At 38.0% G+C, this 16,526-nt stretch overlaps 1 protein-coding gene across 2 annotated transcripts in view; it reads left to right on the top strand.

The window, feature by feature from the left end:
- LOC121727207 (scavenger receptor class B member 1) overlaps window positions 1–16,526 on the top strand; it is a 65,309-nt gene that overhangs the window by 37,211 nt on the left and 11,572 nt on the right. For both annotated transcript variants that reach the window (XM_042114906.1, XM_042114908.1), the window contains exons 3-4: window positions 1,347–1,507; window positions 3,379–3,520. In XM_042114906.1, the coding sequence (XP_041970840.1) occupies window positions 1,347–1,507; window positions 3,379–3,520 (303 nt within the window). The remainder of the gene's footprint in view (window positions 1–1,346; window positions 1,508–3,378; window positions 3,521–16,526) is intronic.

Raw genomic sequence — 16,526 nt, 5'->3', positions numbered from 1 at the left:
ATTTCTAATTCAGGTATGTGTAGAAAATAACTACGTTCCCTATAAAGGGAATGTACCCAATACCATAGAGATTAAGCGACTTAGATTATTCTCATTACACTAGAAACTTTTTTTAACACTTACTTAGACTAGATATTTTAAAACTTTCGTATGGGTTATGGGTAAATTAATAATTCAGGGTTTTTCTTAGAGACACGTAGGTAGAAGTCAGAAGTAACTCTTTCAGTGCTGCTACTTTCACAGTAAACTTAATGTACCAGGGACTCAATTACACCCAACAGTATTTCACTAAGTATTGTCACTTCTTTATGTTCCACTCTGTATATAACGCCTCCGTGGTCTAGACTAAAGTGGTTAAGAGCGTGGCTCTCGACTCGGCGGTCGTGAGTTCGATTCCTGCGTCGGAAACAATATGTTATTTCCAAGTTTGGTTAGGACAATGTAGGCTGATCACCTGATTGTCTGACAAGTAAGATGAACTATGCGTCGGATGGGCATGTAAAAAGTCGGTCCTGCGCCTGATCTCTCGCCAGTCGTATCGGTCTTCCGTCCCACTGGATTATGATAGTGAAGGAAGAGCTCTTGTGTACTGCGCACACACTTGGGCACTATAAAATTACTCCTGCGTAACTGGCCCGGTTTCAATGAAAATGGCCACCGTCACCGAAATCGATGTGGTGTGGGGAGTATTATTATACTTTGTATATGGGGAAGACTGGTTAGAATCCTTACAGGTTACTCTTGTATCATACGACAATCAAAAATTGGTCACGCGGTATAGGATGTTAACTGCCTTGACTACAAGTGGAAATAAGTAATTGTCTGACGATATCCCGACGTCACTCTACTGCCTACACCCCCAATAGACTAATCGCAAGTGCGTTGACCGCCTTTTAATTATTTTTTTCTTGGCCTTGCCCTCTCGCAATCGACGAAATAGTTTTCTATGAGGTCATGGTTTTGTTTTCACCAATCACGGTAGATCATCAGTAAAGGATAATTGATTTTGCTTTGAGCTCTATCTGCGTAAACATAGTATATCAATCTGGGTGCACGGCAGTGCATCCGCCGAGACGAGCCAAGCGAAGCGCAAGGGCATTTACTGTTTTAAAATAAACTTGAATCCTCGCAAACTTACGAAATTATTTATTTGGGGTTACCCAACGTAATATACCCATATTATGTACCACCGCGACGGTGACCCAAACGTCTGACATTTTCATGAAGGGCCGTCCCGAGTTTCCAAAGATATTCAAGCTATGGGCAGTTCTGACTCTGAAAGAACCTTTAATACTATTGACATAAGGGTCACTCTCATCACATAGTAACCTCATATCCACTTCCAGGAGCTGGTGCTGCGTCCGGGCTCGATGACGTTCGACTGGTGGGCGCGGCCGCCGGTGCGACCGTTCGTCCGCGTCTACGTCTACAACGTCACGAACGCCGACGAGTTCCTCAACAACGGCAGCAAACCCATACTGGATGAGCTGGGACCTTATGTTTACGTGTAAGTTGGAAACACACCCTGTGTTTGCAATGGCACGCACGTTGGGCGTTTTAAGAGGAAACGCTAACACAGGTTTTCCATACAAACGTATTCCCCAATTTACTCCCTGGACAATGCGTCTAGACAAATGATTTTTTATACAATATTGGGATCTGTTAAAGCTGTGCCTCTCCGTTCGATTTTTTCTAAATTTATCAATAAATAAAAAATATGATTCTTCAAAAATCGCAAAAAATTAATGCCCCGTACCCCGCCAAACCCCCGACCATGAAACAAATTTGAAAAATCTTTAAGATAAAATAAAAACGTAGAAACTTATACGTGGGAGAGCCATGCTTCGGCACGAATGGGCCGGCTCGACCGGAGAAATACTACGTTCTCACAGAAAACCGGCGTGAAACAGCGCTAGTGTTTCGCCGAGTGAGTGAGTTTACCGGAGGCCCAATCCCCTACCCTATTCCCTTCCCTACCCTCCCCTATTTCCGTCCCATCCCTACCCTCCCCTTTTACCCTATTCCCTCTCAAAAGGCCGGCAACGCACCTGCAGCTCTTCTGATGCTGCGAGTGTCCATGGGCGACGGAAGTTGCTTTCCATCAGGCCGTTTGCTCGTTTACCCCCTTATTGCATAAAAAAAAGTAGAGGCATATAGACTCACTCTTCCTGAAGATATTAAAAAAAAATAGATAGGCTCTATTTTGAAGGAGAAATCAGAGGACTACGTTACCTCGATTTACTGTATCTGTTTCTATCACAATACACGTGCCGGTGCAGGGTGCAATAGTTTCTCCGTTTAAATTCCATTGCACCCGCGTTCCCTCTTAAGTGTTATGCAGAATTATGGCTCATGCGGTTTGACCCGCCGCGCTTTTGGCTTTTGTTTATAGTATTCATGATTTATTCCATTGTGTATATCAGGGGTTTCCAAGCTTATTTTGTCTACTGCCCGCTTTGAGATAAAATTACGTTTTAGCGCCCGTCATTGTTTCACAATTTAAAATGCATCCAGATGAACTGAACCCCCAAGACTCTACACAACGCCCCCATTTTTTTTCTGGGTCCCGCACCCTTTACACCTGCAGCACCCACAAGGGAGCGTTACTTTGGGAAAGGCCGGTGTATGTGAATGCGGACTATTCCCGCGTGAATAATCAAATCCGCGTGACACTAAATATTGCTTTAAGTATTAGATGATGACAAACAATTGTTAAATGTATGTTTTTAAATTCATGTTTTTGAAAATTACAAAAGCTTGTATGATTTTAAATTCATGTTTTTGAAAATTACAAAAACTTTAGTTTTATCTATTTATTTATTTATTTTAACTTTGAAGTTGGAATTCATGACAGGAAATATAAGAATATAGATTCTTATTTAAAGCCTGAATCACGATGACTTTCATACCCATTGTAAATGTCAATTAATAAGGAAAAAATAAAATTGCATTAATTATAATTTAAAATATTAAATTTAAATCTTAAATTACCACTAATTGTGCGTAATTTCGACGCAAAATTACTTTTCCTGGGTTGTTAAAATTTATTCCAGTTTTCGTAACTCGTCGTTTTTATTAATCACCTATCCTTTCTATGCTCAAAGAAATATTTGCGAGAATTATTAACAAAGATAACTACATTTTTGACTACCCTATCGAAACTCTACACTTCAAAAATTTTTGCCAGAAAACAATAGAAGTAGAACATAAAAGTGAGCCGAAGGGCTGGATGAAAAAATGTTAAAAACTCATATCTAGTCTTTCGTCGGGACGAAAAATTTTGGGGGCGAAAGACTCAACTACTCCTCTGGTCCAAGCAGAAAATTGTTAATACTATAGCTTCTAAAAACTGTCCTATAACCTGATGTGTATTATCAGGGAGGAGTGGGAGAAGGTGAACATCACCGACAACGAGAACGGCACGCTGTCGTTCCACTACCGCCGCCAGTACACCTTCATGCCGGAGCTCAGCGCCGGGCCCGATGATGACTCCGTCGTCGTGCCCAACATACCTATGCTGGTGAGTTTACTTTACCGATTCATGTACTATAAGAGAAGTTGATTCATAGCCGGCCCCTAGACGATCAATAGTATTGTCAATATCACGCTTCAATTTTATTGAAAAGTTCATTTGACAATTAGATTGAAGGCGCGCGATGTTCAATATCAACCCTAGAGGGTATAGGCAATAGGCTGCCTGTGAATCAATTTCTGCGATGGACGATGGTACATATTATAAATGCAATTAGTGTATGTCTGCTTACATCTTCACATTTAAGGTCACAGCACACATATCAACTTGGAAAGGGATCGGCACCGTATCGCCTCGAGCCGTTCAATATTGTTTGTATGAAACTCCATACTGCAACGCACACTAAGGGGAATACGTAATCGCCTCGCCTCGGAAGGGGACAGCGGTCGGTGAGCCGTAAGCGAGGCGTTGCCTAGCCGTAGCCGAGTTGACGTACAGGCGCTACTGATACGCTTTGTTAATACGTGCGTACGTTAGCGATACGGTGACAATCCCTTTCCGAGTTGATATGTACCATTAAACCGCTGAATCTATTTAGATAAATTTTGATATGGAGTTGTAAGTCTCGGGAAAGCACATACATTTTATTTCGTAAACTGTACGGCGCAACATCGTGATCGTCCTTAGAATGACTAGCGATTTGGTCATCTTCTGCAACCAAGTTGGTAAATTCAAAGCCTATTGGCCAAAACTACGAGGCGACACACAAGAATTTATAATTCAAAGATGTCTAAACATGTTTTATTTTTAAATCCACCAGCTCAATTATTTTACCGTCATTGAGTTTTTGTCGATTAATATTTTTTATCACACCATATATTTTATAAAACGAAGATTTTTGGCTTTAAGCAAAACTAATAGTTCTTCACCTCGCGGCGGTGTCACCTTGCAATCTTATTGATGTTCAATTATCACTTTGTTTTGCAGCGTGTTGCTTAAAACTTTTCAAAAACGAAACAGCAGATAATGTCGCTTAATTGATCATTTATTTCATTAATTGCGTGGTTTCCATACATTTCTCAATAATTATAATTTTACTTACCTTCACTAACCGTAATCAAATAAAATGATTGAACATTATTGTTTTGCTGTTACGACATGCTCTATGTATTTATAAGTCAAAGTAGTTTATCGTTTCGTGCTTTCTTTCAGTTAGAATATTCACTTTCTATAATATTTTATGTCCATTATCTGTTACGAAAATTTATGTAACAGATGATTTGTAGCTTGTACAGATGTACAAGCTACAAATGTATATGAATTTTAGAATGTGCGTAGATACGCACATTCTAATATTCATATAGGTACTTACATATTTTCGTTTTCACATTAAATTATGGGAGTGCCTCCGCTGCCGGCGCCGGCTCCCAAATATATCAGTATTGGGAACCGGCGGTAAGTTTACTGCTGGCAGCCGAGATATAAAACAACGGCTGCCGGCGCCGGCACTCAAAATGGGAACCGGTGAAAATGCGTAAAACACTAGGTTCCAGTGCCGGTAAATAAATAAAAAGAAATATAACCTCAAATATTCGACTTTTTAACCGACTTCCAAAGGCGGAGGTTATATGTTCGGCTGTGGATATTTTAGTTTTTTGTGATGCATTTTGATCAAATGTTACCAAAAAGTAAGATTTTGCACCACAGTTCCGAAGGTGCTGAACAGAACTTCGGACTTTAAAGAAGCAAAGGTACCTATATAAGGTACTATGCAGATCACATTAATCATCATCATCATCACTACCATTAAAATATGCATCCTCACATTATGACTTTATTATTGGTACTTTTCATAGTCCTTTAGCTCAAGACGGATGTTGTTGATCAATATTATTCTGTTTTTGACAAGCGATGTTTGCCGAATAGGCATTCGGCAAGCATCGCGTGACTTCGGCAAACTTCGGAAAACGGCGCCGGCAGCCAATTCGGCAACCGGCGCGGCGGCGCTGACAGCGGAGGCACTCCCTTAAATTATACGTAAACAATTATGATTTATGGCATTACAGAATAGAGATTTGCTACAACGATGTTTTTGAAAGAATGCGATTTTAATTCATTTTTTGCTACTACTCCAGAATATATGCGTTATTTCGAATTTTAAATGATTTTTTTATATTTTCTGGTATAAAGGTAGATCACAAGTTGGAAGCCGGCTACATGAAGTTGCAGCAGACGACGTGTCGTCGCGACACTACTGGTTTATATTACAGTATTTCTATGAATAAGTGTCGCTAGCTTCGTGTCGCTAGCTGCGGAGGGTGTTTCATCGAAGTACAGAGAAACCAGTAGTGTCGCGACGACACAACGTCTGCAGTTGTCGCGTGTCGCTCGGTTCCTACTTGTACCTTTAAGGAGTGAGCACACTGAGACGGGCCGTGCCGGGGCTCAGCGTGCCGGGGCTCATCGCAAAAATCCGCCTCCATACAATTTGTATGGAAGCGGAAATCAGCTGCGCCAGTGTGCGATACGCGCATCCGCTTCCATACAAATTGTATGAAGGCGGATTTTTGCGATGAGCCCCGGCACGCTGAGCCCCGGCACGGCCCGTCTCAGTGTGCTCACTCCTCTAGATGTAATTTTTAATCCTTCGATCGCGGATTCTTGGAAATGCTATTGTATTCTATTGTTGTCGCGATCACCGGTGTTCTTATGGGACTTGAAGGATACCTATAAGTATCATGAAAACTGACCATAATGTTATTTTTGATAATATTTCGTGAAAATCCTTCCTGGAAAATAGGCCTATCAGTTTCGTCACATACTTACGACATTTTAATGCTCTCCACTATGAACACTGAACAGCTTTGGTTACGAACATAATACATGTGGAGCCGGACACGCGAGACGATTGCAATTAACCGTATCTAGATAATTGAGCTAACTACTATAATAACGTGTCATTAATTTAACCATTGTTTTACCAGTCATCTTATATAGGATTTCTTTAAGATAACTTATAAGTACTATAAGCTATCAATTGCAAATGTTTTATTATGGTACGTAAATATTTTTAATTTTATAAATAACAGATTAATTTTTTATCTCACTTTTTTTGGTAAAAAAGTGGGCCCCGTGCGAGTTTCTTACGCCGGTTCTTCTCGCCGGGATAGTTTCCGAACCGGTGGTAGGCACCGTAGTACTTATCAACATTCTGAAAGTATTTTCTTAAAATCTACTCAGAAATAAAACAATTTTTATTTTTTATTTTTATACACTTTCTTGGATAAAAACTATATTCTATCCTTTCTAGAGACTCAAGGTATCTTTATAGCAAATTTTATCAAAGTCTTCATCCTAAAGTGGTGCATCTTGTGAAGAAGGACACTTTCGCACTATAATCTGACCTCTTTAGGTCGGGTCGCATTGCAACGTGACAAGGCGATGCATTTTTAAATGAGCCATTAAAATCTGAACTTTATTTACAACACTAGAAAGTACACATCGTCAGACTTGCTATATGCGGTGTTGCGTTGTTCTAAGTTTGAATCGCTCATTCAAAAAAGCATCGCTTCGTTACGTTGCAAATGAATTTTAACCGCGCGGATTTTTGAATCTTTTCTGAGTGTCCGCACTGCAGACGAAAAAATTATATGAATTAATTCCCGAGTTTTTTTTAATGAAATAAGCGGGCAAACGAGCAAACGGGTTACCTGATGGAAAGCAACTTCCGTCGCCCATGGACACTCACAGCATCAGAAGAGCTGCAGGTGCGTTGCCGGCCTTTTGAGAGGGAATAGGGTAATAGGGGAGGGTAGGAATGGGAAGGGAAGGGAATAAGGGGAGGGTAGGGAAGGGAATAGGGTAGGGGATTGGGCCTCCGGTAAACTCACTCACTCGGTGAAACACGGCGCAAGCGCTGTTTCACGCCGGTTTTCTGTGAGAACGTGGTATTTCTCTGGTCGAGCCGGCCCATTCGTGCCGAAGCATGGCTCTCCACGTATATATTATGAATAAGGGCCTGTTTCACCACTTCCTCATAAAGTGCCGGGATAGGCTATCCACAGCTTATTCGACAGATTCTCGATAATTTATCTGTCAAGTTAAGTTATGGATAGACTATCCGGCACTTATCAGGAAGTGGTGAAACAAGCCCTAAATATCGCGTGGTGAAAATTCGCAGTGCAGGCCCTTACAGTTTCTATGAAGATTCAACTGTAATTAGTGTAAGTCGGGGTGACAATGGCCGCCGATCGCTTTCACATATGAATAGCAGTCTTCACGGTGGCCGGTGACGGTGAGCGTAAGTGGACTGTGATGTTCCGATTTTACTGTTTCTGCGATATCGGCAAACGTATATATCACAATGTGTAGGTAGTTTCTTGTGTACATTTGAAGAAATTGATTCATAGGCAGTTGACGGACCAACGTCATTTGGTTTATTTATATCAATTCAATATTAGTCGCGATCTGTCGGCTGGGTTTGAGATAACGTGACAAAATTATGTAGATCTGCCATATTCTGCCTATGAATCAACTTCTCTGATAGTACATTCGACGTCAAAGTAAACTACATATCAACACATTCTTGCATAATTCTGTTGATATGCAATAATTTTATGTGTATCCTTATCTGAAAGTAAACTGTGACAGTGTACAATTGTACATGTTGTCAGTCAGCAGATATTTACTTATATTTTTATTAGGTCTTTAAATACACTAAGCTCTGACCTAAAGTTGACATGCAGGGTAGCTTCAAACTTCTCTCATTCTTCGTATTTATGAAAGAGATGATAATTGATAGCATGATAGCCCAGGGTTAAATCAACGCCAGGTGATCTGGCCAAGATATGTGCTTATGTCACATGTGTCCTCAAGGCTCAGTTTATCACTTATTTAGGTAAATCCAAAGAACTGCTAAAATGTATTTGATTAAAATAATAGAGCTTCCGCTTTACAGCTCTAAATAAAGGCACTATTTTACCGACAACTTTTTTGACAGATTCTCCATACTTGATCTGTCAAGTTAATTGGTGGATAGCCTATTGGCTATTTGTCACTTATCAGGAAGTGGTGAAACAGGCTCTTAATATTATAAATGCGAAAGTGTGTCTATTCGCTGAACCGATTTTGCTGAAATTTGATATGGATATAAATTAGAATACTTTGAGGCCTGGGAAAGGATACTTTTTATCCCGGAAAAATGCGAGGGATCCCGCGCTATAAACGAATTTTGGCGCAACGGAGTTGCGGGCGTCATCTAGTTAATAATATTTTATGCAAGTAGGTACACCAGAATATGTCCTACCTATTTCTTATTATATTTTAGCAGGACCCCTATCATTAACTTTGTCAAAACCTGAGCTAATCCGTGCAGGTATGTAAACAGTTGTAAAGTGAGTGGTTCTGTTTCGGTATCATTTGCACTTTTACTTCTGAATGGTTTTAACCTGTAATATTTGTCTCTGAACTGGATTAAGAAATGTCAAACACGAACGTCAAATTTGACTAACGGAATTGTTTTTTTTTTAGGAATTGAAATGGCTTAGCCATAACGACTAACGGAAAAATTGTAAATCAAGATGAAAATATAGTTTAAAAAAAGATTGATATTTTTTATTATAAAATATACTATTTTCTAATATATAACGTGGTCAATGTAGGAATAGTTACTTTTGCACCGATTTATTGTATTTAAAGGTAATTATTATAAATGTGTAAATGGTTTTATTTATATTTTTTGGTATTTTATAAGCCCTTTATGAAAACACTGAGAAAATAACACTCCTTCATGTTTATATTATCACAAGCATGGCGATCTAGAGGAGAAAGAATTCTCTGACATTGGCAACTAACTGAGTCGGCAATTAAAAAAGAGAAGAAGAAGGAGACAAAAAAAAAAGATAATTAGATATTGTTATTAAGTTTAAAGAGATTATGTTTTAAGCAAGAAATTGATAAGTTTATTATATCCTATACCTATTTGATACCTACGCTAAATAATCTACCATGAAAAAGTCTTAGAAATGCATCAAACTTGTGGATTACAATTACATGCATTACAACAGAGTTGATGTCATGAGTTGAACATAGTTTGTTGAACTTGAACTCATTCTTGAACACCTACGTTTTTTTGAGCTTTCAAATAGGTATTATTGTAACATAAACAGGCAATTTATAAGTTTAATAATCCCCTTTTCGTGCCTTGTAAGGCATTTTACATTATTAGTACTGTGTACGCTGAACCAAATATTTTTCAGGATAAAGGATGATTGCTAACACTGAGATACTATAAGTACTACATTTTATAATAAAGAATTGCAAGTGTAATGATGACGAAGTCCTAGGAAGATAATATATATTCACTCAAAAGCTTTAATTAAAAGAAATTTAATAAATACTCGTTTTTAAATGTTTTTTCATTTATTTTCTCACTTAAATATACCTACCTTAGATACATATTCATACACAGCTTTCATCAATAGGTACTACATTTGTCTTAAACCTTATTATCAACCTAGTATCAGATAGGCAAGTGTTAAATCTCTTTTATATTATACTTATAAAAATATTTATACAGCGGAAATCTTAAACAAGGTCTTGTCACTTAAAATCAAAGAAGATGAATCAAATATCCCTTGTGTAAATATTAATTTATTATTATTAAAGGAGTTCAAATACCAACTTTTGATGAAAGATAAAAACAATATTATAATTTCAGACTTTTATTTGGCAAACCAATAACAATTAGAAACTGCATTGCAAGTTGCAACTATGGGAAATTGCCTGGGATATCTCAGACAGAGAGCGGTCAAGGGTTTTGTGTTCTTTGTGTTGTATTATGTTGTAGAATGCCTCCCGTGTGAATATCTCTATATACTCACACAGGAGGAGTTCTGAATGTGTCAGAATTGCTCCTCAGTCACACACTGACTGCTCCAACGCAAATGCTTCAACGCGTGACCACTCTGTCTGATAGGTCCCTAAAACGACCACATCTTTTTAAAATGTATAATACATGAGGACTTACTAAAGTCCTTATTACATTAAAATTTAAAATGTATTTTAAATTTTAATGTAATAATATAAAACTAATATTATTATTATTGAGGTACAAAAGAATTTTTGGTAATAATAATATAAGTTCCAATGAAAATATTATGTTTTATGAACAATAAGTATGTTTGTTTTGCAATTTTTGTTATGTCTTTTTGGAAAAAGTACTATAAGTAATGTAGGATTATATTTTTGAGTTTTAGTGACTATTCCCATTATATATTATATCATATTGTAGTCAAGAGAAGTTATAAATGAAAAAGTGCATATGAGAATTTAGCTAATTTGGATTTTATATTATCAATGATTTAACTTTTCTAGTAGTTTAGGTGTATGTGTGTGTGTCAATATTTATTCGTGAATATACATGAATCTAAAGTTTCAAAGGTTGTGTTCTCAAAATTCTTATTATTGAGAAAGTAATACCTTTGAATTTACCTCTTTGGTGCAGCGTTTATCATGCATGGTTTACAAGGAAATAGTTTGTGAAATAACACAAAGACCTACTGCAATCAAAAGATTGTACGAAATGCTCCTAAGATAGGTTCCTAAGAAGTACATAGTAAGTCCTCATGTATTTTAAGTTTTAATTTAATATAAAACTAATACTTATTATTATTATTGAGGTAAGTACAAAAGTATTTTTGGTAATACATAATAATATATGTTCCTATGATAATATTATGTTTTATGAACAATAAGTTCCATATGTTTGTTATGCAATTCTTATTAAGTAAGTCTTTTTTGGAAAAGTACTATAATGTAGGTTTTTGTTTTTGAGTAAAATTTAGTGATTTACACTATTCCCATCATATAATACCATATTGTAGTCAAGAGAAGAAGTTATACTTAAATGAAAAAGTGCTCATATGAGAATTTAGCTAATTGGGATTCTATGATATTATCAATTATTTAACTTTTCTAGAAGTTTAGGTGTGTCAATGTTTATCCGGAGCATGTTATACATACATCTAAAGTTTAAAAGGTTGTGTTCTGAAAATTCTTGTTAAAAGTAAGTAATATTGAATTTACCTCTTTGGTGCAGTGTTTATCATGCATATACCAATAATACTTCAGATTTACAAGGAAATAGTTTGTGAAATAACACAAAAACCTACAATGCAACTATAAGATTGTACCTGTAGGTTTTTGGTGAAAATTCATACTTGTTTTACAGTAAGTAATTATACACAACACTTGTGTTCCTTAAACCTTGTATGTGTTTCTTGTGTACTAAATCAATGCAGTCTTAGCTCATCGCACAAATGCAAACCTTATTGTTGACTAGACATATAGGTATACTACACCTCACTTATGTTATTATTCTGAAACCTCACTAACACTAAATGGATTACTAAGGTCTCTACGTTTCTTATGTATCACTTCGTGATTAACTTGAGAATACCTACTTAATCGTTTTCCAAAAATTTGGACACTTCGAATGTTTAGTTTTTTGGTTTTAATAACGAATTATTTTCACTAAAATATATGCTATAGACTAAAATATAACTTATTAAGTAACTAACCAACTAAATAGCAATATAATTTAAGACTAAAAAGTATGTAATATTAATAAATAAAATTACTAAAATGTAAACTATTCAGTAAAAGCTACTCGTTGGTTGGTGTTTATTGAATTGCTGTATTTGACGTAAAAGCAAGCGAGCTTATGTCAGAAGTGTTGTCATGATTCGAAATTATTACTCAGTTAACAATGGAGAAGTGAGTTTTGTGTCACGTGACCACTGACTGGCTGGAAAATAGAGGTCATGGTACCAAAATGCGAGCCACTCAGTATTCTGGCTGGCTTTAAGAGCTCATGATAGAGGGGCAGGTCAGTGATATGCGCGAAACTGCATGATTGCGTCTAGATAACGGGTGTCACGGTCCGCCCCCGGTTCTATCCCGTAGCACACGCTACTCCGACGGTGACCAGCCTTTACCTGTTATCGGAAACTTTACGCTAGTCAGAGTTTATCAGATCTATAAAGCCGAAGAGTTTGTTTAAACGCGCTAAAATTCCGAAGTAAGTACTGGACAAAGTTTTATATAATTTGGCACAAATAGAATATACCATGGGGAAGGGCATAGGCTACTTTTTTGCGGGAAAAAGTACGGTACCACGTCGAACGTCTAGTATTACACGTGACTATGATTGCATTGACCCATGCAGTGATACAGAGTAAAAACTGCAGTCAGCACCACTAGTCCACTACAAGTCCCTGTTTGGGGCATAACAAGAGAAATATGAAACTAGGTTACAGATTACTTCAAATTGTCTCATATTTGTCAGCACGCACGCGCCGTACCCGCCGCTATTTAGAATTCGTTGTATGAAATGATGTGAAACCTCGCACATTCGTCCGCACCGTACGCGATGCATTTCGTGTACTATGAGGCGCGTACGGTGCTGACAAATGTGCGATCAGCTTAAGTGAATATGAAGAAACTAGATGACGCCCGCATCTCCGTTGCGCCAAAATTCGTTTATCGCGGGAACCGTACTTCTTTTTGGATAAAAAGTATCCTATGTCCTTTCCTGGGACTCAAAGTATCTCCATGCCAAATTTCAGCAAAATCGGTTCAGCGTTTTGAGCGTGAAGAGGTAACAGACAGACAGACACGTTTTCGCATTAATAATATTAGTATTGATAGCTATCCAGCGAACGCTCCTACAAGCGTCTGTATAATGGTTACCTTACACGTATCATAAGTAATGCGCATCTTAATAGTGTTAATTAATATTCTTTTTTGTTTTTATTTTGTATCTGCAATTCTGCGAACAGGACCCAGTATCGATGGTATCGGTTGCAATAAGTAGGGTAAATAATTACTCTTCAATACTTTATATTCTAAACGACGAGACGAAAGGAAAACAAGTAATTTTTCAAAAGTTAAATACGCTAATATATAAATAATATAATAAGGTGAAACTGATGAAAAGGTTTTCACAATATCTTAAATTTTACTAGTAGAATTGGGGTACCTACTGAATTCTCTTTCATAACTTAATATTATCTCTTGCCTGCATAGCATGGCACCATAGAAACGGTTTCTTTCTACGGAAGAATAGATAAAGTGACAGTTTGACAAGACAAAGTGACAGTTAGACAATGGAAATCCGCCATTTTGTCGATAAAATCTGTCAGTACCTATGTCGATTCTTTCGTAGAAAGAAACCGTTTCTATGGTGCCATGCTACGCAGGCAGCAGGCTGGACTATCAACAGATACCGAATTTATATTTTTTATGAGTGTAGGCCATTTTATTTCCGCTGCCCCATGTACTAAATCCGTCGGCCCCTAACCGACGCTGCCGTCTCTAGGCCGCGGCCTATACGGCCTATTTATAAATCCGGGGCTAACTATCAATGACGTTAATGATTTCGAACTCTTTATATGGTATGAATAGTTCCGAAACTTTACTTTCACATTCGCGACTTTTGAACAAGAATGAAGGAGAAATGTGAACCCTCGCAATGACATTACAAATGTATGGTACCGTATGAATAAAACATGCTCTTACCTTGGCGTGAAGAATCCTCGATCAGCCTACGTGAGAGAAATACCCTAGCAGGTCATTGAACCCTCCTCACAAGCTAAAACGACCTTTAGCTCGCCGAGATAAGGCTTCTAATCCTTCGATCGCAAAAAATTGCATTGCATACATTTTACGCCTAATCAAAACCTATCTTACCATCTTGTGATAAGGCATTATATTAACTATTAATTAACTGCCTGACTGCGAAGTCTACAGTTGCAATTGTGTCGTAATTATCGCACCCTGACGCCAAAATTTGTTGCAATATTCTGTAATTTGCTATATTGATTTTTACCGACTTGAATGTCCTCCTTTCTTTACACGGTACTTAATATTTTTCCTCTTTTTACCTCCTTTCCTTACACGGTTCGTATTTTTAAGTAATTTTTGATAAACTACTTCTAATAACCAAGATAGTGTATTAATATTATGATCGCTTAGTTATTAAATTGCCTAACACATACATTTGTACTTAAATTTTCAAGGAAATCCAATTCAACTAAACTTTTAATTTGTTTTTAAACAAGAACAAAAAATATTATCACAGTAAATAAATATATATTATTTGACCTTTAAACTTAGACCGTGAATATTTCCTGTTTGAAATATCCAGTTTCATAAATTGAGTCAGTTTTGTACGCCAGCATTGAAAACATTAATTTGATTAAATACTTAATTAATTATACCTTTTTTTTTTTGTTGAGGAGGGGAAATACGTTACGTATCCCCACCCCCTCGGGGGAAGGGGTGGGGGTATGTGGGACTCCCTCTCGCGGTTTACCCACTAATAAAGCCGGGGTTCGGAAGCTTTCCTCTACCTTTAAAATTTCCCAGGTCGCTTAGATCCGCAGGCGTGGTAGCATGGTGTGTGCGGGAGTGGACCCATACACGTTCCCTTGGTCCCGGCCGGGGCCCGCACGCACCATTTGGATAACCTGCTGCGTCTGATGTTCGATTGTGGCCTGGTCAGGCGTGGTATAGTCTGTTGCTCTTGGTTTTCCCCACGTTCTGTCGCGGGGGTTTTTCCGTAAAACGGTATATAAAGAATGGTATTTTCCCATGCAGAGGGGTATAGCCCCTGGACATGGTTTCCCACCCGGGGCCCCTTCGCGGGCCTTGGCGTGTGGGAAGTTACGACCCACTAAAACCCCCCCATGCCCTCCTTCCAGCACCATTCCAGTGGGACACGGGAACTCTACAAACACCGCGTCCTCACTATGCTAGCCGCGTCCGGCACATCTCCATTTCCTAGTGATATCATTTTTATGCCTATGCCCAGTGTTTAACATTAATATTGTTACGTGCAAGGGTTCGAGGATTTGGAGAGAAAGACCTGGTGACTCTCTTGAAGACTTTATTAACACTATGATTAGCACAACACTTAGCACTAAGTCCAAACACTAATCACTAGGTCCAATCACTAAGCACTATCACTGTCCTAGGTCGTAGCCAAGTCGCAGGTTTCACTGGTTCACTCACTATTGATCACTTGTTGTCGCCTCGAAGATCGCTCAGATTGAACTGAACTCGCCGGGCCTGCCTGCGGCTTTTTATATGGCGAGACGAATTCCAGAAAGTTCCCGATTCACGTAAACAAGTACTTCTTCTTCTTCTTTATTTATGGCGGCCTCAGTGAGTTGCCAATGTCAGAGTGGCTGAGTTGACTTTGCTCTATTATTGTAGGTCTGGTGAAACAACAAGGTATACCATACCTAAACGGAATCTAATTTAGTAGATTATCTGTTGAATAACGTAAACAAGTAAACAACCGTGGGAACTTTCTAGGAGGCTCGGGCATGTACCACAATAAAACTGCCGTCCTTACGATAAGTGCAGTAAGTTCAATTTAATTTAGACCTTATGGACTCAGTCATAAGGTCTAAATTAAAACACGTAAACACGCAAACAAATAAACGGTAAACACGTAAACAAACATTGGACCTTTCTAGAAGGTTCGAGTATGTACTTGCGCACCTCATGCCATCTAGTATTGAGTAGGGGATTTATGTTGCCTGTGCTCCCTCGGTAAGCTTCGCTGGTTTGTCGCTAGATGGAACCACGTGTCCGTATACCATGTACCGTAACAATATTATTATTTTAAATACCCATCCAAAAAGCCCTTGACAGCTGTGGATATTTTTTTACAAATATTTGTTCACTAATAAGTAATATTGGCCAGTCCCAGTTCGGCCTAAAGCCTAGAGGACATTGTTATGTAAACTATTTAGACATTGGGTTAGACAAGAGTAAAAAGATAGAGATGTTATCTTTGATATCTCTATCCTTTTACTCTTGTCTGTCACAGCAAGATTGCTGTGTCTATCATGGCCATAGTTTTGAGACCGATTAAACGATTCATACTTAGATAAGAATTTTGTAGTTTGCGAGGCCTTTAAAATTGAAATATACCAGGCAGCAGGCTACAATGCAGTAGGTATCTTTATACTTTGTAATAATAATT

This window comes from Aricia agestis, chromosome 5 (assembly GCF_905147365.1).
Source record: "Aricia agestis chromosome 5, ilAriAges1.1, whole genome shotgun sequence".
NCBI classification, from domain to species: domain Eukaryota; kingdom Metazoa; phylum Arthropoda; class Insecta; order Lepidoptera; family Lycaenidae; genus Aricia; species Aricia agestis.
Note: the sequence above shows the minus strand (reverse complement) of the source record. Positions and strands in the feature narration are given on the sequence as shown.